Source organism: Ranitomeya imitator, chromosome 5 (assembly GCF_032444005.1).
Source record: "Ranitomeya imitator isolate aRanImi1 chromosome 5, aRanImi1.pri, whole genome shotgun sequence".
Lineage (NCBI taxonomy): Eukaryota > Metazoa > Chordata > Amphibia > Anura > Dendrobatidae > Ranitomeya > Ranitomeya imitator.
The window spans coordinates 669,904,546-669,925,594 of record NC_091286.1 but is presented as its reverse complement, the minus strand read 5'-3'; the positions used below and the strand labels follow the sequence as shown (position 1 = coordinate 669,925,594).

Here is a 21,049-nt window from a genome sequence, read left to right as displayed (position 1 = left end):
CCTACCTTGCCTCAGAGAAATACCCCAAAAGAAAAGGCAGCCCCCACATATAATGACTGTGAGTTAAGATGAAAAGACAAACGTAGAGATGAAATAGATTTAGCAAAGTGAGGCCCAACTTTCTGAACAGAGCGAGGATAGGAAAGGTAACTTTGCGGTCAACACAAAACCCTACAAAAACCACGCAAAGGGGGCAAAAAGACCCTCCGTACCGAACTAACGGCACGGAGGTACACCCTCTGCGTCCCAGAGCTTCCAGCAAGCAGTAAAAAACAAATTGACAAGCTGGACAGAAAAAAAACAGCAAACAAATAGCAAAGAGTAACTTAGCTATGCAGAGCAGCAGGCCACAGGAACGATCCAGGAGGAAACAGGTCCAATACTAGAACATTGACTGGAGGCCAGGATCAAAGCACTAGGTGGAGTTAAATAAAGCAGCACCTAACAACTTCACCACATCACCTGAGGAAGGAAACTCAGAAGCCGCAGTACCACTTTCCTCCACCAACGGAAGCTCACAGAGAGAACCAGCCGAAGTACCACTTGTGACCACAGGAGGGAGCTCTGCCACAGAATTCACAACAGCAACCGTCCCAGTTGTAGACTTCTGGGGAGTGAATGAAATGCTGGGAGCGGAGCTTCAGTGACTAGTGGTGACGTCACCGAAGCTATGCTCCCTGCCAGCATGAACTCATATGAACTCTTGAGCGTGCTGATTTTCCCACGCTAAAGAGTTAATCTGAGCTCATGTCGGCAGGGAGTGCAGCTTCAGTGATGTCGCTGCTAGTCACTGAAGCTCCGCTCCCAGCATTTCATTCACTCCCCAGAAGGTTGCCTTGTTGTGGCTGCTGGGTTACATGAATTAGCCAATTTATGAGCTACCGTATATACTCGAGTATAAGCCGACCCGAGTATAAGCCGACCCCCCTAATTTTGCCACAAAAAACTGGGAAAACTTATTGACTCGAGTATAAGCCTAGGGTGGAAATGCAGCATTTACCGGTGAATTTCAAAAATAAAAATAGATCATTATTTCCCCATAGCTGTGCCATATAGTGCTCTGCACCGTTCATATTTCCCCATAGGTGTGAACCATATAGTGCTCTGCACCGTTCATTGTGCCCCCTAGCTGTGCCATATACGGTGCTCTGCACCGTTCATTGTGCCCCATAGATGTGCCATATACGGTGCTCTGCACCGTTCACTGTGCCCCATAGCTGTGCCATATACGGTGCTCTGCACCGTTCACTGTGCCCCATACATAGCTGTGCTGTGCCATATACGGTGCTCTGCACCGTTCACTGTGCCCCATAGCTGTGCTGTGCCATATACGGTGCTCTGCACCGTTCACTGTGCCCCATAGCTGTGCTGTGCCATATACGGTGCTCTGCACCGTTCACTGTGCCCCATAGCTGTGCTGTGCCATATACGGTGCTCTGCACCGTTCACTGTGCCCCATAGCTGTGCTGTGCCATATACGGTGCTCTGCACCGTTCACTGTGCCCCATAGCTGTGCTGTGCCATATACGGTGATCTGCACCGTTCACTGTGCCCCATAGTTGTGCTGTGCCATATACGGTGCTCTGCACCGTTCACTGTGCCCCATAGCTGTGCTGTGCCATATACGGTGCTCTGCACCGTTCACTGTGCCCCATAGCTGTGCTGTGCCATATACGGTGCTCTGCACCGTTCACTGTGCCCCATAGCTGTGCTGTGCCATATACGGTGCTCTGCACCGTTCACTGTGCCCCATAGCTGTGCTGTGCCATATACGGTGCTCTGCACCGTTCACTGTGCCCCATACATAGCTGTGCTGTGCCATATACGGTGCTCTGCACCGTTCACTGTGCCCCATAGCTGTGCTGTGCCATATACGGTGCTCTGCACCGTTCACTGTGCCCCATACATAGCTGTGCTGTGCCATATACGGTGCTCTGCACCGTTCACTGTGCCCCATAGCTGTGCTGTGCCATATACGGTGCTCTGCACCGTTCACTGTGCCCCATACATAGCTGTGCTGTGCCATATACGGTGCTCTGCACCGTTCACTGTGCCCCATAGCTGTGCTGTGCCATATACGGTGCTCTGCACCGTTCACTGTGCCCCATAGCTGTGCTGTGCCATATACGGTGCTCTGCACCGTTCACTGTGCCCCATAGATGTTCCACATAAATTTGTGCCGCCGCTGCCGCAATAAAGAAAAAAAAACACATACTCACCTCCCTTGATTGCAGCTCCCGGCGTCTCGTTCCGGCGCCTCCATCTTCCCGGCGTCTCTGCTCTGACTGATCAGGCAGAGGGCGCCGCGCACACTGTATGCGTCATCGCGCCCTCTGCCTGAACAGTCAGAGAGCAGAGACGCCGGGAAGATGGAGGCGCCGGCCGGGAAGATGGAGCGGCGCCCGGCGGCTGGAACGAGGACAGGTGAATATAACATACTCACCTAGTCCTGGCGATCCTCGCGCTGTCCCCTCCTGTCTTCGGTGCCGCAGCTTCTTTCTCTATCAGCGGTCACCGGCACCGCTGATTAGAGAAATGAATAAGCGGCTCCGCCCCTATGGGAGGTGGAGCCGCTTATTCATTTCTGTAATGAGCGGTCCCACGTGACCGCTGAAGAGAGGAAGAAACTGCAGCGCCGAAGCCCGTGGGACGGCAGGGACAGCGCGAGGATCGCTGGGACTAGGTAAGTATACCCCAGCGCCCTCAGCCCCTCACCTGCCGACCCCACCGCTACCGTGACTCGAGTATAAGCCGAGGGGGGCACTTTCAGCCCAAAAATTTGGGCTGAAAATCTCGGCTTATACTCGAGTATATACGGTAATTATCTTTGTTTTTTAATTGTTTAGAGGAGTAATGAAATTTCAATTTTATACAAACCGATAGGAGGCAACTTATGCAGCACCCAGCTGCAGTTGCTATACATTTAATATAGATATTCCTGTGATTGTCTGGAACTGAGCAGTTCTAGACAATGACAGCAGCAGGAACAGCTAAACTGTGGGAGTGCCGTATGCCCCACCCAAATGATCAGACACTGATGAACTCTCCTAAGAATAGGTCACCAATGTCAAAGTCACAGACCTTCCCTTTCATTTTTACATCCAATCATTTTGTGTATTCAGCTACTTTATTTCCTAATAAAGAGAACAACAAACAAACCCTGTGTGGATTCTGCAGTCATGGGTTACTCCATTCCATATGCTCAACATTACTATTTTTACGATTATACTTTTTTTTTTATAGCGCCATTTATTCCATGTCACTTTATATGTGAAAAGGGGGCAAATATAGATCAATGTTTTCGTTACTTTCAGGCAGTAAATTAAAGGGCAGATAAAAAAGAATAGCACCTGACTGCAGGATCAGGCTACATTGTTGTGTGTAGTCTGCTAACGAAAGAACACCTAAGTCTGCAAAAAATGAGAGATTTAAAAATTTGCAAACGTCTTTTATTTTTAAAGCATTAAATTAATTGTCTAGTATTTTAACAAAATTGCCAAGATGACCTCACTGTTGGTGACAGTAATTGGCTGCAGCGGTCATGTGTGCATGAATAATACACCATTGCCACAGGACATAACCAAAGAGCGAAGACCACCACCAGCACGGCAGTACTGAAGACAAGAGTGTGTCAGATAAGGGGCTATGGGTTACTTCCTAATTTTATATAATTTTTTTCCTTGTGGCCCACTTTTTTAAAGAAAATATCAGAAAACACTTTTTAGGAAAGAGATATCAGAGCATTAGATTTCTGTCAGCATTGAAGAGAGCAGAATTCGACATGTAGACTAGCTGCTACAAAAATGCATCAAATGGAAGCTTTTAATGATAACTAAGCTGTAAAATCATTTTAATAAATATTCCTATTATGTTTATCCAGATGTCAAAGAAATACGGACCAATATTCACCGTCTACCTAGGTGCCCAAAGGCTGGTTGTACTGTGTGGTTATGACATGGTGAAAGATGCTCTCGTCAACCACGCCGAGGAATTTGCTGGCAGGCCGCATACGGCGATGGGTTCTAAAGTATTAGATAAATATGGTAAGTAATAAACAGGATTACATAAGTGAAAAAAAGAATTGGGTCTATAAAGTTCAAACTTTCTCCACCAGTTCTACATTCTTTTTCGCAAAAATTGTTATCATCCATTGGATGTAAGAAAATCATTCAGTTCTCCTATAATTGCTGTTATAGTATTGGCCATTACTACCTCTTGTGGTCGGCATTCCACATTCTGACTCCTCTAACTGTAAAGAACTAGTGATGGGCGAGCACTAAAATGCTCGGGTGCTCGTTGCTTGGGTCGAGCAAATTGGAATGTTCGGGTGCTCGACCTGAGCAACGAGCCCAATATAAGTCTATGGGAAAAGAGAGCATTTTTGCAGCACCTGGAAGCATTCCTGACTCCAAGGTCACTGCTATGAACAATGTTGTCAGAGTCTTACGCCAGTTTTACAGGCACACAAGAAAACACACAAAAACAAAACCAAAATCGATTTTCCTGGGAAATATGTTAAGGAACATCCTTTCCATTGTAATGTTTTGTATGTAAGGCAAAATAAATAACCCAAAATAAAAATGTTCCTCCACCACTTGGGCTATGTTCACACGTAGCATTTTTGATACGTTTTTCAACTTTAGCATTGCTTTCAACCAAGACAAAAGCATCCGCTGGGAAATGTCATTTTAACACTTTACAACCTTATTTGGACATGGGGTATGTGACACATCATCAGACACATCCTATTTCATTTATGAAGGAGGGACTCTGAAAGTCACAGTCTATTTTATAGGACCAGCAGTCAGCCCTCACTATTCTTAGAGAGCCATCAGCTGGCTATTCTTTGTTCCCATTATTAAATACTGGGTCCCTTATACTGTTTTTGAATATTCAGTGAGTGGAAGGGCTGCCAAAAATTTGGACTCATCCCAACAACCCATTGGACAGTTCCCACTATTAGTCATTTTGTACTCCCATAAAGTTTGCCCATAAGTGAATGTAAGGCCTACCACAAATTTGCATGCACCCCAATCCCACTTGGAATAAATATGGACTATAGCCTCCAAAAAATGTTTTCCCAGCTTAAAGGAGTGAGTCTCCCATACTTGTAATGCCCATACCCTAAATGTATGGGCTGACAAACATTTCCCCCTGGGGGTACACCTCAACATAATGTGTAAACATTTTTTTGATGGGCATTTATGAAAAAAATAACTTTACTGTTGCATCACAGTGATCTAATGGTGGTGTCGGAAGAGACGTTGAGGATGGCCTCCTAAAAATGTTTTCACAGTTTAAAGGAGTGTGTTTCCTACAATTGTAATGCCCATACACTGTGTATTGGCTGACAAACATTTCCCCCTGGTGGGTGCACATCAACATACTGTGTAAACATTTTTTTAACGGGCATTAAAAACATCCTTTAACACAATAACGTGGCTGTTGAATCATGGACCATGGTCACCATGGTGATCTAGTGGTGGTGGCTGATGAGGATGAGGAGAAGAAGGATAACAGCAAATAGGCAAAATCAGAAAGGGTATAGCCATGTGTGGGTGTGAAGAATAGAGTTCTCAAAAAAGACATTAGATTTGACTTTGTTTTTCGCTGCTGTCATTCAGTTTTGTAGAGAGGTCTGGCCCAACTCAGCCCTTGTTCATTTTTATGAGAGTCAGCCTGTCAGCATTTTCTGTTGACAGGTGGATATGCTTATCAGTTATAATTCCACCAACGGCACAGAAAACCCGCTCTGACAAAATAATAGCGGCAGGGCAGGCCAGGACCTCCAAGGCATAGAGAGCCAGTTCATGCCATGTGTCCATCATGGATACCCATTAATTAAAAGGTACAAAGGAATCACGGAGGTTACTGGTACAGTCAGCAAGGTACTCCCTCAACATCTTCCAAAACTTTCAGGTAGCAAAAGAAAAAAGCAGGATGCACTCACCAATCTTCAAAGTAGCAAATTTTTATTGAGTCTTCACAATTAAAACTTCATGGCCGGGGGAGAAGAAAAGGAGCTCATGCGAGCAGGAGAGACGACGGCCGTTTCGCGCGGTCCTTGCGCTTCAACGGGTCTGCATCCAAAACTTTGCACTCCTTGTGAGAATACCCCGTGCCTCAGGGCCAGTGCGATGTGAAGGTCTGAGAAAACTGTTCCAGAACTATGACAGTGTTCCCTTGCCTCTGCTGGATTGAAGTTGTGTCTGTCTCGCCTGTACTCTTTGGTCGTCCAATGAACTGTGACCTCTGCCGCCAGCATTTTAAGATGGGAATTGTTTTAATAATTCCACAACAATGGTCTTCTGGTACTGCACCATTTTAGTAGACCTGTCTGGCACTGGAATAACAGATTGAAAGTTCTCCTTGTAGCGTTGGTCTAGAAGTATCACCAACGAGTAATGACTGTCACCCAAAATTTGGAGAATACGAGGGTCATGGGAAAGGCAGCGCAACATAAAGTCTGCCATGTGTGCCAGACTGCTAACAGGCAAGACTTCTGTGTCCTCACCAAGAGGAAGACTGACTATGCTCTCTTCCTCCTCCCTGTCTTCAGGCCATCCACACTGAACAGATGGTATGACAGTTGTGCTTGTAGTACTGTCTATAGCGCATGAAAGTAGCTCCTGTTCTTCCTCCTCCTTTTCTTCCTCATTGTCAACCAATCTATGTTGGGATGGCATAAGACTGGGCTGTGTGTAATCACCCTGTATCGTTCCTTGCTCCATCTTATTGTACTCCTTCTGCCATACATCCTCTTTCATTTTGAGCAAAGAGCTTTCAGAATACAGAGAAGTTGGATGGTGATGCTAATTATGGCGTCATCGACACTCACCATCTTAGTGGACTCCTCAAAGTTTTGTAGGATGGTACAAATGTCTGACATCCATGTCCACTCATGAGGTCTTATGTGTGGAGTCAGAACTGAATATCAATAGCCTTGTTGATGTTGTTAGTCAACAACTGCCATCTTCTACTCACAAATCCTTTCCAACATATGCAGTCTAGAGTTCCAATGCGTGGGGAGTCAGGACAACACACACCAGTCTGTGAGCCGGAAGCTGCACATGAGCGTCATACTTTCACATGCAGATCCGGCAGTTCCGGGTAGGTTTTGATAAAGTGTTGAACAGCAAAATACTGTCACTAACTAGAGTAGCACGCAGCAAAAACATTTCAATGTAGGCCTGAAATGCCACAATTTGTAGCCTAAAGAGAGCAGAGGCTTCTAATAGACATAGCCCACTATCAAATATCTGGCCTGTATTTATTTTTTTTGGCCAGCAAAATTGTGTCAGTAAGTAGGCTATGACACAACAAGAACAATTCTATGGAGGCCTGAAATGGCACAGTTTTCACCACAATGATATGCCATCTGTGTGGCGGACAAAACCCAGTGTAAAATATCTGACCTGTAGCTAAATATTTTTTTTTTTGCAGCTAGATATTTTTTTAGCAGCACAATGGTATCAAGAAATTGTATAAGACACTCTCAAAATTTTTTATAGTACCACAAAAATGGAAAAAAATTGAGCGCACTCAGATGTGACCGCTGGGATGGGCAAACCCATTTAAAATAGCTGGATTTTCACACTGTACTAAGGATCTGGCTGTAGTCTGCAGTCCCAACAAGCAAATGGAGAAAAAAAACATGGGCCTGGAATGCTTTTCAATTAAGTAAACATGATTAAGGTGCAAAAAAGACCCTAGAAGGTCTGTTGGTTTAGCTGGATTTGTGTATTCAATTACAGTGCCTACAAGTAGTATTCAACCCCCTGCAGATTTAGCAGGTTTAATAAGATGCAAATAAGTTAGAGCCTTCAAACTTCAAACAAGAGCAGGATTTATTAACAGATGCATAAATCTTACAAACCAAAAAGTTTTGTTGCTCAGTTAAATTTTTTTAAATTTTAAACATAAAAGTGTGGGTCAATTATTATTCAACCCCTAGGTTTAATATTTTGTGGAATAACCTTTGTTTGCAATTACAGCTAATAATCGTCTTTTATAAGACCTGATCAGGCCGGCACAGGTCTCTGGAGTTTTCTTGGCCCACTCCTCCATGCAGATCTTCTCCAAGTTATCTAGGTTCTTTGGGTGTCTCATGTGGACTTTAATCTTGAGCTCCTTCCACAAGTTTTCAATTGGGTTAAGGTCAGGAGACTGACTAGGCCATTGCAACACCTTGATTTTTTGCCTCTTGAACCAGGCCTTGGTTTTCTTGGCTGTGTGCTTTGGGTCGTTGTCTTGTTGGAAGAGGAAATGACGACCCATCTTAAGATCCTTGATGGAGGAGCGGAGGTTCTTGGCCAAAATCTCCAGGTAGGCCGTGCTATCCATCTTCCCATGGATGCGGACCAGATGGCCAGGCCCCTTGGCTGAGAAACAGCCCCACAGCATGATGCTGCCACCACCATGCTTGACTGTAGGGATGGTATTCTTGGGGTCGTATGCAGTGCCATCCAGTCTCCAAACGTCACGTGTGTGGTTGGCACCAAAGATCTTGATCTTGGTCTCATCAGACCAGAGAACCTTGAACCAGTCAGTCTCAGAGTCCTCCAAGTGATCATGAGCAAACTGAAGACGAGCCTTGACATGACGCTGTGAAAGTAAAGGTACCTTACGTGCTCGTCTGGAACGGAGACCATTGCGGTGGAGTACGTTACTTATGGTATTGACTGAAACCAATGTCCCCACTGCCATGAGATCTTCCCGGAGCTCCTTCCTTGTTGTCCTTGGGTTAGCCTTGACTCTTCGGACAAGTCTGGCCTCGGCACGGGAGGAAACTTTCAAAGGCTGTCCAGGCCGTGGAAGGCTAACAGTAGTTCCATAAGCCTTCCACTTCCGGATGATGCTCCCAACAGTGGAGACAGGTAGGCCCAACTCCTTGGAAAGGGTTTTGTACCCCTTGCCAGCCTTGTGACCCTCCACGATCTTGTCTCTGATGGCTTTGGAATGCTCCTTTGTCTTTCCCATGTTGACCATGTATGAGTGCTGTACACAAGTTTGGGGAGGGTCTTAAATAGTCAGAAAAGGCTGGAAAAAGAGATAATTAATCCAAACATGTGAAGCTCATTGTTCTTTGTGCCTGAACTACTTCTTAATACTTTAGGGGAACCAAACAGAATTCTGGTGGGTTGAGGGGTTGAATAATAAATGACCCTCTGAAAAGACTTTTCACAATTTAAAAAAAAAAGAAACAAAAAAATAACATTCTTTTTTGCTGCAGTGCATTTCAGACTTCCAGGCTGATCTACAGTCCAAATGTCACAATGCCAAGTTAATTCCAAATGTGTAAACCTGCTAAATCTGCAGGGGGTTGAATACTACTTGTAGGCACTCTATAGTATAGCCACAGTAACTGTATACCCCACCTATTCTGTCCCTATCGCTGCAGCAACTCTCCCTACACTGGTGATTCCGGAGCTGACTGTGCCGAGCAGGGCGGCACCAGGTCTGATATAGACCTGATGAAGCTGTAAAGCCAGGCAATCACTGTAATGCCACAACCAACATACCTGCGGCATTAGAGGGCGTGGCAGACAATCCCTTCATGTTGATTGGCACTCTAAAGAACGCCAAATATGCAGGGCGGGGACCCGAGCTCCCGATGAATAATCCTGGAAATGCTCGACACACACAGAGATGCTCGGGCAAGTACCGAGCATTACTGAGTATGCTCACTCATCACTAGTGTTGAGCGATACCTTCCGATATTCCGAAATATCGGTATCGGATTGGATCGTCCGATATTCAAACAATATCGGATATCGCCGATACCCGACACCAATGCAAGTCACTGGGACAAGAATATCGGAATTAAAATAAATCCTTTCTTTCCTTGTAGGTTAATTCTACGTGAAGGAAAACAACTAAGAATAATGTAGGATGTATTGGGGGAAGTGGAGGAGACATTAAAGGCATAGAGGTTTAGCCCAATCAAATGGAATAGCAGGAATTAATTTTTTTTAAGATGCTCGGAGTTACAAAGATATTGACTATGCTTAGATTTTTTATATTTTGTTAGATATTTAGGTTTCACTACTTCCACGCTCTTCACCTTGTTTTGTACTTCTCCCACACTTTCTTCTTCATCATCCTCAGCAGCAGCATCTTTTTCATCAACTTCTCCTTCACCTTATTCATCTTCTTCTTCTTCATCTTCTTCCTATTATTCTTTTTTTTTTACATTCTTCATATTATTTTTATTCAACTATTATTCTTCTTCATATTCTACTTCTTCATCTTCTTCATATTCTTCTTCTTCATCATATTCTTATTTGTGACAGGCATTCCTGTAGTTGTTATCTATAAAAGTTTGAAGATTACACCTTCCGTTCTGCCTGTCACAAAAGATTTACAACAGGATTTGTCCGCGTTCAGTTTGGCCTGCAGCAGCAGGTTTTTTCCAGGGGCACCACGAGGAGGAACGGCTCACCCCCATACACTGCTTAGTCTTCTTCTGCTTATAATTTAGATAATATCTTTTGCTCTGATTTTTAGTCTTATCCTTAATGCTCTTCTGCTTTTTGTTCTGCAGCATCTTGTTCTTCTGCTTCTTGGTCTTCAGGGTCGTCGTCTCCAGGGTTCGTTGTCTCCGGGGTCTTCTTCTCCATGGTCGTCGTCTTCTTTGGGGTGATCTTCAGGGTCGTCATCTGAAGGGTTGTCATCTCTGGGGTCTTCATCTCCAGGGTCTTCGTCTCCGGGGTCGTCGCCATCTTCGGGGTGGTCTTCAGGGTCGTCGTCTTTAGGGTCTTGAACTGAGAAATGTAGCAGAAGGTACAAGAAGGCTGAGGAACTGCCGAGAACCAGCTGACGGTACTTGAACCCGGATGCGTAGCCGAAGGTACAAGATCTAATGGAACTACAGAGGACCAGGTGACGGTACTGGAACCCGGTTACTAAGCAGGAGGTACCCATGCCAGAACGCACTACCAAGGATCACCAGATGTTGATGGAACTCGGATACCCAGAAGGAGGCACCTAAGCCAACGGCTCTGCCTGGAACCAGCTGACGGTACAGGAGCCAGGTGGACCTATTCAAGATTGTCTTCCTAAGATCAGCTAATGGTGTTGGAACTCAGATAGGCAGCAGAAGGTCCACAAGAAAAAAAAAAAGCTAAGCCGCGAGCCGGCCGTAGTTACCGAAAACCCACAGTCCTACAGGGGGAGCTTGTCCTACTGGCACTACGGACCCAGCCTTGATTGCCAGTTCCCACAGCCCACATATGAAGCACCTAAACTGCAGGCACCATAGAGTCGGCTAACCCGACCGCAACACGAAAGGTCAACGTATTGGAGGCAAAGTGACCTTGACACTACCCGGAAACAGCTGGCGTGCTGGAACCAGGCTGGGCAGGAGGGAATACCCGTGCCAAAGACACTTCTAAGCAGCAACTGGCGGTGTTGGAGCCCAGGGATTACATGAAAAACAGAGTGTAGGCTTTTGCCTAAATGGAGCAAGCTTAAAATCTGTAGTAGTGTCAATGTGGAGGTAGCAGGAGAAATTGCAACACACACAGCTGGGGATCAGCTGACGTTACTAAACCCCAAAACACTGGAGCATGTGTTGACTGTTCAGACAGCACTTCCGAGCAGCAACTGGCAGTGTTGGAGCCCAGGGATTACATGAGAAACAGAGTGTAGGCTGAGGCCTAATTGGAGCAAAGTGAAAGGGAACCTGTAACCCCCCCAGGCGTTTGTAACTAAAAGAGCCACCTTGTGCAGCACTAATGCTGCGCAAGGAAAAGGTGGCTCTTTTACTTATGCTCCTTGCACATGCTGAAGTAAACACTTATAAAATGTGTCCCCTTATACCGTGAAACCATCCCGGAGGTGGGACTTTCCTTTGTAATGAGACGCAGCACAGTTGTTATTCACACCCCCTTGGCGCTGGGCGCCGCCTCCTCAGTGTTATTTGAATCTGTGCTGGAGCATGCGCTGTTATGTTATCCCTTGGGCATGCGCAGTTAGCGCTGCCCGTTAGCACTGCCCAAGATCCCGCTCTGCAGTGTCTTCTGATTTATTCACACTGTGGGGCTGGGATTCATGGGCATGAGCAGTCCATATCTTCACTTCTCACTCATCTCCTTCCACCGTCTTCAGACTGTGCGGCGTCAGCTGATCCCTAAGCGCATGCCACGGCAATTAGGGATCAGCTGACGCTAATAGTCTGAAGTAGGTGGAGGGAGATGAGTGAGAGGCGAAGGTATGCACTGTGCTTGCCCATGAATCCCAGCCCCGCAGTGTGAATACATCAGAAGACACTGCGCGGCGGGATCTCGGGCAGCGCGGCCGCACAGATGCAGTCAGCCTGACATCAAATGATGTCAGAGGACGGGCAGCGCTAACTGCGCATGGCCAAGGGATAACATGACAGCGCAGGCTCCGGGACAGACTCAAACAATGCTCAGGATGCGGCGCACGGTGCCAAGGGGGTATGAATGACAGCTGTGCCCCGTCTGATTAGGAAGGAAAGTCCCACCTCCGGTAATTTCACGGTATGAGGGGCACATTTTATAAGCGTTTACTGTAAAAGAGCCACCTTTTCCTTGTGCAGCATTAGTGCTGCACTAGGTGGCTCTTTTAGTTACAAAGGCCTGGGGGAAAGGTTCCCTTTAATTTTTGTAGTAGTGTGAGTGTGGAGAGAGCAGGAGAAATTGCTGCACACACAGCAGGGGAGCAGCTGGCGTTACTAAACCCCAATTATAGAGGAGCAACTGTTGACTGTGCAGACATCACTTCTGGGCAGCAACTGGCAGTGTTGGAGCCCAAGGATTTCAGGAGAAGCATAGTGTAGGCCGAGGCCTAAATGGAGCTAGTTTAATATCAGTTGTAGTCTTAGTGTGGAGGGAGCAGGAGAAATTGCTGCACACACAGCAGGGGAGCAGCTGGCATTACTGAACCCCAATAACAGAGGAGCAACTGTTGACTGTGCAGACAGCACTTCCGGGCAGCAAAAGTCGGTGTTGGAGCCCAGGGTCAATGGTAGAAACAGAGTGGAGAAATTGATGCACACACAGCAGGGGAGCCGCTGGCAGTAACAGAGGAGCAACTGTTGACTGTGCAGACATCACTTCCGAGCACCAACTGGCGGTGTTGGATCCCAGGGATTAGAGGAAAAACAGAGTGTAGGGCGAGGCCTAATTGGAGCAAATTTGATATATGAAGTAGTGTGAGTGTGGAGGTAGCAGGAGCAATTGCCGGATACACAACAGGGGAGCAGCAGACGTTGCTGAACCCCACTAACACAGGAGCTAGTGTTTTTCTCTGTGCAGACAGCACTTCCGAGCAGCAACTGGCGGTGTTGGAGCCCAGGATCAATCAGGGTGTAGACCGAGGCCTTATTGGAGCAAGTTTAATATAAGAAGTAGTGTGAGGGTGGAGGTAGCAGGAGCAATTGACGGATACAAAGCAGGGGAGAAGCTGACATTGCTGAACCCCACTAACACAGGAGCAAGTGTTTTTCTCTTTGCAGACAGCACTTCCGAACACCAACTGGCGGTGTTGGAGCCCAGAGATTACAGGAAAAACAGAGTGTAGGCCGAGGCCTAATTGGAGCAAGTTTCAAATCTGTAGTAGTGTGAGTGTGGAGGTAGCAGGAGAGATGGCCGGATACACAGCTGGGATAAGCTGACGTTAATGAAACCCAATAACAAGGCAGCAAGTGTCGACTGTGCAGACAGCACTTCCGAGCAGCAACTGGCAGTGTAAGAGCCCAGGGTCAATCAGGGTATAAGCCGAGGCCTAATTGAAACAAGTTTAATATCTGATGTTATGTGAATGTGGAGGGAGCAGGAGACATTGCCGCACACACAGCAGGGGAGCAGCAGACGTTGCTGAACCCCACTAACACAGGAGCTAGTGTTTTTCTCTGTGCAGACAGCACTTCCGAGCAGCAACTGGCGGTGTTGGAGCCCAGGATCAATCAGGGTGTAGACCGAGGCCTTATTGGAGCAAGTTTAATATAAGAAGTAGTGTGAGGGTGGAGGTAGCAGGAGCAATTGACGGATACAAAGCAGGGGAGAAGCTGACATTGCTGAACCCCACTAACACAGGAGCAAGTGTTTTTCTCTTTGCAGACAGCACTTCCGAACACCAACTGGCGGTGTTGGAGCCCAGAGATTACAGGAAAAACAGAGTGTAGGCCGAGGCCTAATTGGAGCAAGTTTCAAATCTGTAGTAGTGTGAGTGTGGAGGTAGCAGGAGAGATGGCCGGATACACAGCTGGGATAAGCTGACGTTAATGAAACCCAATAACAAGGCAGCAAGTGTCGAATGTGCAGACAGCGCTTCCGAGCAGCAACTGGCAGTGTAAGAACCCAGGGTCAATCAGGGTGTAAGCCGAGGCCTAATTGAAACAAGTTTAATATCTGATGTTATGTGAATGTGGAGGGAGCAGGAGACATTGCCGCACACACAGCAGGGGAGCAGCTGACATTGCTGAAAACCACTATCACAGGAGCTAGTGTTTTTCTCTGTGCAGACAGCACTTCTGAGCAGCAACTGGCGGTGTTGGATCCCAGGGTCAATCAGGATGTAGGCCGAGGCCTTATTGGAGCAAGTTTAATATATGAAGTAGTGTGAGTGTGGAGGTAGCAGGAGAAATTGACGGATACACGGCAGGGGAGCAGCTGACGTTGCTGAACCCCACTAACACAGGAGATTGTGTTTTTCTGTGTGCAGACAGCTCTTCTGAGCAGCAACTGGTGGTGATGGAGCCCAGGGTCAATCAGGGTGTAGGCCGAGGCCTATTTGGAGCAAGTTTAATATATGAAGTAGTGTGAGTGTGGAAGTAGCAGGAGCAATTGACGAATACACAGAAGGGGAGCAGCAGACGTTGCTGAACCCCACTAACACAGGAGCTAGTGTTTTTGTCTGCGCAGACAGCACTTACGAGCACCCACTGGCGGTGTTGGAGCCCAGGGTCAATCAGGGTGTAGGCCGAGGCCTATTTGGAGCAAGTTTAATATATGAAGTAGTGTGAGTGTAGAGGTAGCAGGAGCAATTGACGAATACACAGCAGGGGAGCAGCTGATGTTGCTGAACCCCACTAACACAGGAGCTAGTGTTTTTCTCTATGCAGACAGCACTTCCGAGCACCAACTGGCAGTGTTGGAGCCCAGGGTCAATCAGGGTGTAGGCCGAGGCCTAATTGGAGCAAGTTTAATATCTGATGTTATATGAATGTGGAGGGAGCAGGAGACATTGCCGCACACACAGCAGGGGAGCAGCTCACGTTGCTGAACCCCACTAACACAGGAGCTAGTGTTTTTCTCCAACTGGCGGTGTTGAAGCCCAGGGATTACAGGAGAAACAGAGTGTAGGCCGAGGCCTAATTGGAGCAAGTTTAATATCTAAAGTAGTGTGAGTGTGGACAGAGCTGGAGAAATTGCCAGATACACAGCAGAGGAGCAGATGACGTTACTGAACCCCAATAACACGGCAGCAAGTGTTGCCTGTGCAGACGGCACTTCTGAGCAGCAACTGGCAGTGTTGGAGCCCAGGGTCAATGCTAGAAACTGAGTGGAGAAATTGCCACACACACACAGCAGGGGAGCAGCTGGCGCTACTGAACCCCAATAACAGAGGAGCAACTGTTGACTGTGCAGACAGCACTTCCGAGCAGCAACAGGCGGTGTTGGAGCCTGGGGATTACAGGAGAAGCATAGTGTAGGCCGAGGCTTAATTGGAGCTAGTTTAATATCTGAAGTAATGTGAGTATGGACGTAGCAGGAGAAATTGCCGGATACACAGCAGGGGATCAGCTGATGTTACTGACACCCAATAACACTGAGTCATGTGTTGACTGTGCAGACAGCACTTCTGAGCTGCAACTGGTGGTGTTGAAGCCCAGGGATTACAGTTCAGGTGGTAGAAACATGATCACAACAGGAGACCTGGATACTGTTCCCAACCAAGTATTAAATCTGGAAGAGGAGTGGCAAATTGCTGAGAGATCCACGCCTTGTTCATTTTCAGAAAAATAAGCCGGTTAAAGTTATCGGAGGATAGTCGCATGCGACGGTCTGTTAGTACACCACCTGCGGCACTAAAGACGTGTTCCGATAATACACTAGCAAAAGGGCAAGCCAGCACCTCCAATGCTTACTGGCTAAGCTCTGGCCATGTATCCAGCTTAGAGACCCAAAACTTGAAGGGGGAAGAGCCGTGTGGGAGTGTGGGAATACACTGAGAGGGCAAGACATGTAGTATGTCACCATCTGACAGAAACGTTGCCTCCTGCTCACTGGAGCAGTCTGTGATTGTGTAGACATTTGTGGCGGGCACACAAAAGTTTGCCACAGTTGGGCCACACTGGTCTTGCCTTGTGCTGGGGCATTGCTTCTGCTCTCTCTTTGTGCTGAGCTTCCTCCACTGCCTCAACGCACTGAGCTGCTTTGTAAAGCACTAGCAACACTGCTCTCAGTTGGACTGGAGAAGATGATGGAATGCACAAGTGTGTCTTGGTACTCCCACATTTTACGCTCCCGGTTCAACGGTGTTATGAGGCTTTGTAAGTTGTCCCGGTAGCGCGGATCTAGGAGGGTATACACTCAATTATCAGCCGTGTTGAGAATGTGTGTGATGTGGTGGTCGTTTCTCAGGCACTGCAGCATGAAATCAAACTTGTGCTGCAGACTGCCAACTGGCCAAGATACAATGTCCCCTGCTTGAGGTGTGATCTCTGTCTGCTCTGCATCACCCCACCCTCGCTCTACATACTGACTAATGGAGCATTGTGTTACTCACTCCTCTGGACAGATGTCTTCTTCCTCCATTGACTCCTCATTATCCTCCTCACAAAGTGTCCCCTGCCTAGGCTTTTGTGAGGAACCACGTTGTGCAGACTGTCCAGAAGCAGATGGCATTTGTGACTCCTCATCCTCCACCTCTTCCACAACCTCATTCCTTAGCGCTTGCAATGTTTTATCAAGCAGGCAGATAAGGGGGACAGTCATGCTGACTAGTGCATCATCTGCACTCGCCATCCGCGTGGAATCATCGAAGGCACGCAAAACCTGGCAGATGTCCTTCATAGTGGCCCACTCGGTGGTTTTGAAGTCTGAACGGCGCTGCTCACACAACTGCTCCAACATATGTAACGTTAAATTCCACCTAGTGCGTAGGTCACATATGATACGATGTTCCAGAAGGCGGAATCGGCGCTGCAGAGCTGCAATTCGCGATCTTGCCATGCTGGAACGCCACAAGTGAGCACACTCTTGGCGGACCTTGTGCAGCAGTGCATCAAGATCTGGATAGTCCCTCAAAAAACTCTGAATGACCAAGTTGAGCACATGTGCCAGACATGGGATGTGAGTGAGGTTGCCTAGGCCCAGAGCTGCCACCAGATTTCGGCCATTGTCACACACTACCATGCCTGGCTGGAGATCTGCTGGCACAAACCACAAGTCGCCCTCCTGCTTGATGGCATTCCAGAACTCCTGCGCTGTGTGGCTTTGATTCCCCAAAAAATTAATTTCAGTACGGCCTGTTGACGTTTGCCCACGGCTGTGCTCATACCGGTCGTAACAGGTAAGCGTTCACGGGTCCATGTGGAGGTAGATTGTGATGGCTCCTGCAGCGATGATTCAGAGGAACTGGAGTATGAGGAGGAGTCAATGTGTACAGACTGGATTCCTGCAATCCTTGGAGTTGGCAGAATACGTACAGCGTCACTCGCAAGATCTGTGCCCGGCTCCACAACATTTACCCAATGGGCAGTGATAGAAAGGTATCGTCCCTGTCCATGGTGACTGGTCCACGCATCGGTGGTGAGGTGGACCTTGCTACTGAGGGCATTTAGTAATGCATGTTTCCCTCCACATGCTTTGGCAGTTCAGGGACGGCTTGTTTGCTGAAATAAAAGTGGCTGGGCAAGTTGTATTGTGGGACTGCCAATGCTATCAAGTTATGAAAGGTGTTAGTCTCCACCAGCCTGAATGACAGCATTTCAAGGGACAGTAGTTTTGCAATGCCAGCATTCAGATCCTGTGCTCGGGGGTGGTTTGCCGAGAATGGCCACCTTTTCTCCCATGCCTGTGCTACCGATGGCTGTAGACTGGGCTGGGAGTGTGAGGATGACAAGGAACGTGGTGCTGTGGGTGGAATTACACTGGGTCTCTGTACAGCAGTGCCATAGGTTCTTCCATGGCGATCCTATGAAGAAGCCAAACAAGCTGTGTGTGAGCTGGAGGAAGAGGCTACAACACGTGCTGAAGAGATGGTAGGTGCCGCTGTTGGTTGGCCTAGGTCTTCAGTGTGTTTTTGTAACTCCACCACGTGCTTGGTCCGCACTTGTTTCCACATATTTGTGGTATTGAGGTTGCTGACACTTTTCCCTCTTTTGACTTTCTGATGACACATCTTGCATTTGACATCTGCAACTGTGTCAAAAAAGGAGCAGGCACTGCAAGCCTTGGGAGTGCCCGTTTTGGGTTTTGGAGGAGGCATGCTCCTAATGGGTGCCGAAGTGGAGGCTACAGGCAACACAGCCTTCCCTCTCCATCTCCATCTTTGGGCAGTTCGGGGAATCTCTTCCTCAGAGCTGCTCCCACCACCTTCCTGTACCTCACGCCATGATGTGTCAAGGACCTCATCATCCACACTACCCTCTTCCAACAACTGCTTCTCCTGGGTAGTCTCGGCAGCACAGTACGCACCAGAAAGTGGCACCTCAGTTTCATCACCATATGCGTACTGAGGTGTGGTGACCGTAGGCACTGGCCCACTCGCCTCTTCAGATTCAAAGCGACAAAGCTGTTGCACATCACTGCATACTACTTCTTCAGATTCTAGAATGCTACTTGGCTGTCCCCCTCTTTCCAAGCAAAGAGATTCAGAGAACAGAAGTAGAGATGGCTCCTGTACTGGGCTCTCTGACTGCCTGGTCAATTTGGCAGGTGGTGAAGAGACAGATGGGTGCTCTTCAGTGCTCTGTGCCTGAGAGGATGTGGCACTAATTGAAGTCAATGCGTTAGCTGCCATCCATCCGACAACGGCTTCAATTTGTTCATACCGCAGCAGCGGAGTACGGCGAGCTCCTACAAATCTGCGCACGAAGGACTGTTCCCTGCTAAAACTGGGGGATGATGAGTCACCGGTGCCCGCAGCAGGCACAGAATCCCCACGTCCTCTCCCTGCAGAAACTCCACGCCTACGACTACGTGCCTTACTCCCTGCCTTCTTCATCTTGTTAGACTGATAAAGATAGACAGAAAATAACTAAGGGCTTAGTGTGCTTATTCCTGAACAGCTGCTAACAGGTATAAGAAGCACTAATTTTATAAAGTGTGGACTAGACTTTAATATGAGCTAATGTGGCCTACACAACTGTAAAGTGGAGTGTTTGGTGAACTTTAATAACTTTTAGTTTTTTGCGCACAACAGACTACAGCGTGAGCTGAAGTCACGCAGAGACCTTGCAGACAGCCGTGAATGGCACTGCCAGGCCTAAAAAAGCTCCTCTATGTACTCCTATATAGTGTTTTTCCACAATCTATCAGGACACGGATGGAAACCCATTAATAGGATAAATCAGATTCAGGACAAAATGTACAGCAGGCAGCAATAATTGAAAAAAGGGACAATGGAACACTATGAGGCAGTGACGCACACTGAGCTGTCTACAACCATCTGTGGCTGCAGAACAGACTACATAGTGAGCTGAACTCACACAGAGACCTTGTAGACAGCCGTGAACGGTGCTGCAAGGCCTAAAAAAGCTTCTCTATGTACTCCTATATAGTGTTTTTCCACAATCTAGAAGGATACGGATGGAAACCCACTAATAGCAAAAATTAGATTCAGGACAAAATGTGCAGCAGGCAGCACTAATTGAAAAATGGGACAATGGAACAGTATGAGGCTGTGATGCACACTGAGCTGTCTACAACCAGCTGTGGCTGCAGAACAGACTACAGAGTGAGCTGCACTCACACACACAGAGACCTTGCAGACAGCCGTCAACAGCGCTGCAAGGCAAAAACAAGGTTCTCACACAGCGGTTGCAAAATTAGCCTGGGTAAAGCCCAATGAAGCAAATCAATATCTCAAACTGGCCCTCAGTCAGAACAAAGCGTCCTGTCCCTAACTGAATTCACAGCAGAGTGAACCCAAAATGGCGGTGGCGACTTTTATAGTGCATCATGACATAATTTCAGCAGCCAATGACAGCCATGCCAGTAGTTACATGCCTAACATGCAGAACAGGATGTGCCCACACTTCTTAGGATTCCTCATTGGCTGAATTAAAATAAACTGGCCCATTGAATTATGGGAACTTCCGATTCTGGTATCCGATATTGAGAAAGTTTCGGAACTCAGTATCAGAATTCCGATACCGCGAATATCGGCCGACACCCGATACTTGCAGTATCAGAATGCTCAACACTAGGGTTGAGCGACCTTGACCTTTTTAGAGTCGAGCCGTGTTTCGCGAAACCCGACTATCTTAGAAGTTGAGTCGAGTGGAATCGGCCGATTATCGCGAAAAGTCGGGTATCGCCCGAAACACGAAACCCAATGCAAGTCAATGGGGGAGCATAGTCGGCAGTGAGTGGAGGCCAGGAAAACACCTACACTGCCCATTTTATTGGCAAAAACATCCATTCTTGTTACAGAAGCTTGTCAATCGTAATTTACCTTATAATAATTGGAAGGCATTTGAAATTGGGGGTCATTTGGCTAAAGTTGTGGGGGGTAGGGCTGGTTCAAGTAATTAGTGGGCCCAGGAAATCTGGAACACGTCACGGCAGTGGAGCAGGGAGAGATAAGTATTTAAACTTTGCAAGTGCTGTGATCCTGAGCAAGCAGGGGGGGCCCACTAGTTGGCATTGGCACTGGCACAGGGCCCCTCAAAGTACAGCGGTGTGTTTGCACGGCGGGGGCGCCTCCCACCGGCAGCAACACTTTTGCGTACTATGAGAGGCCCTGTGCCAGTGACGTCGCCAACTAGTATTCCTCCCCTCACCTGATGAAGGAACCTGCACTTTCATCTGCACCTTCCTCTTTGTCCCCGTGTAAGGTGGTATGGTATGCGGGA

At 47.6% G+C, this 21,049-nt stretch overlaps 1 protein-coding gene across 6 annotated transcripts in view; it reads left to right on the top strand.

Annotated features, from left to right (window-relative positions):
- LOC138638743 (cytochrome P450 2C23-like) overlaps window positions 1–21,049 on the top strand; it is a 761,024-nt gene that overhangs the window by 449,773 nt on the left and 290,202 nt on the right. For all 6 annotated transcript variants that reach the window (XM_069728295.1, XM_069728292.1, XM_069728291.1 and 3 more), the window contains one exon: window positions 3,881–4,043. In XM_069728295.1, coding sequence (XP_069584396.1) covers window positions 3,881–4,043 — 163 coding nt within the window. The remainder of the gene's footprint in view (window positions 1–3,880; window positions 4,044–21,049) is intronic.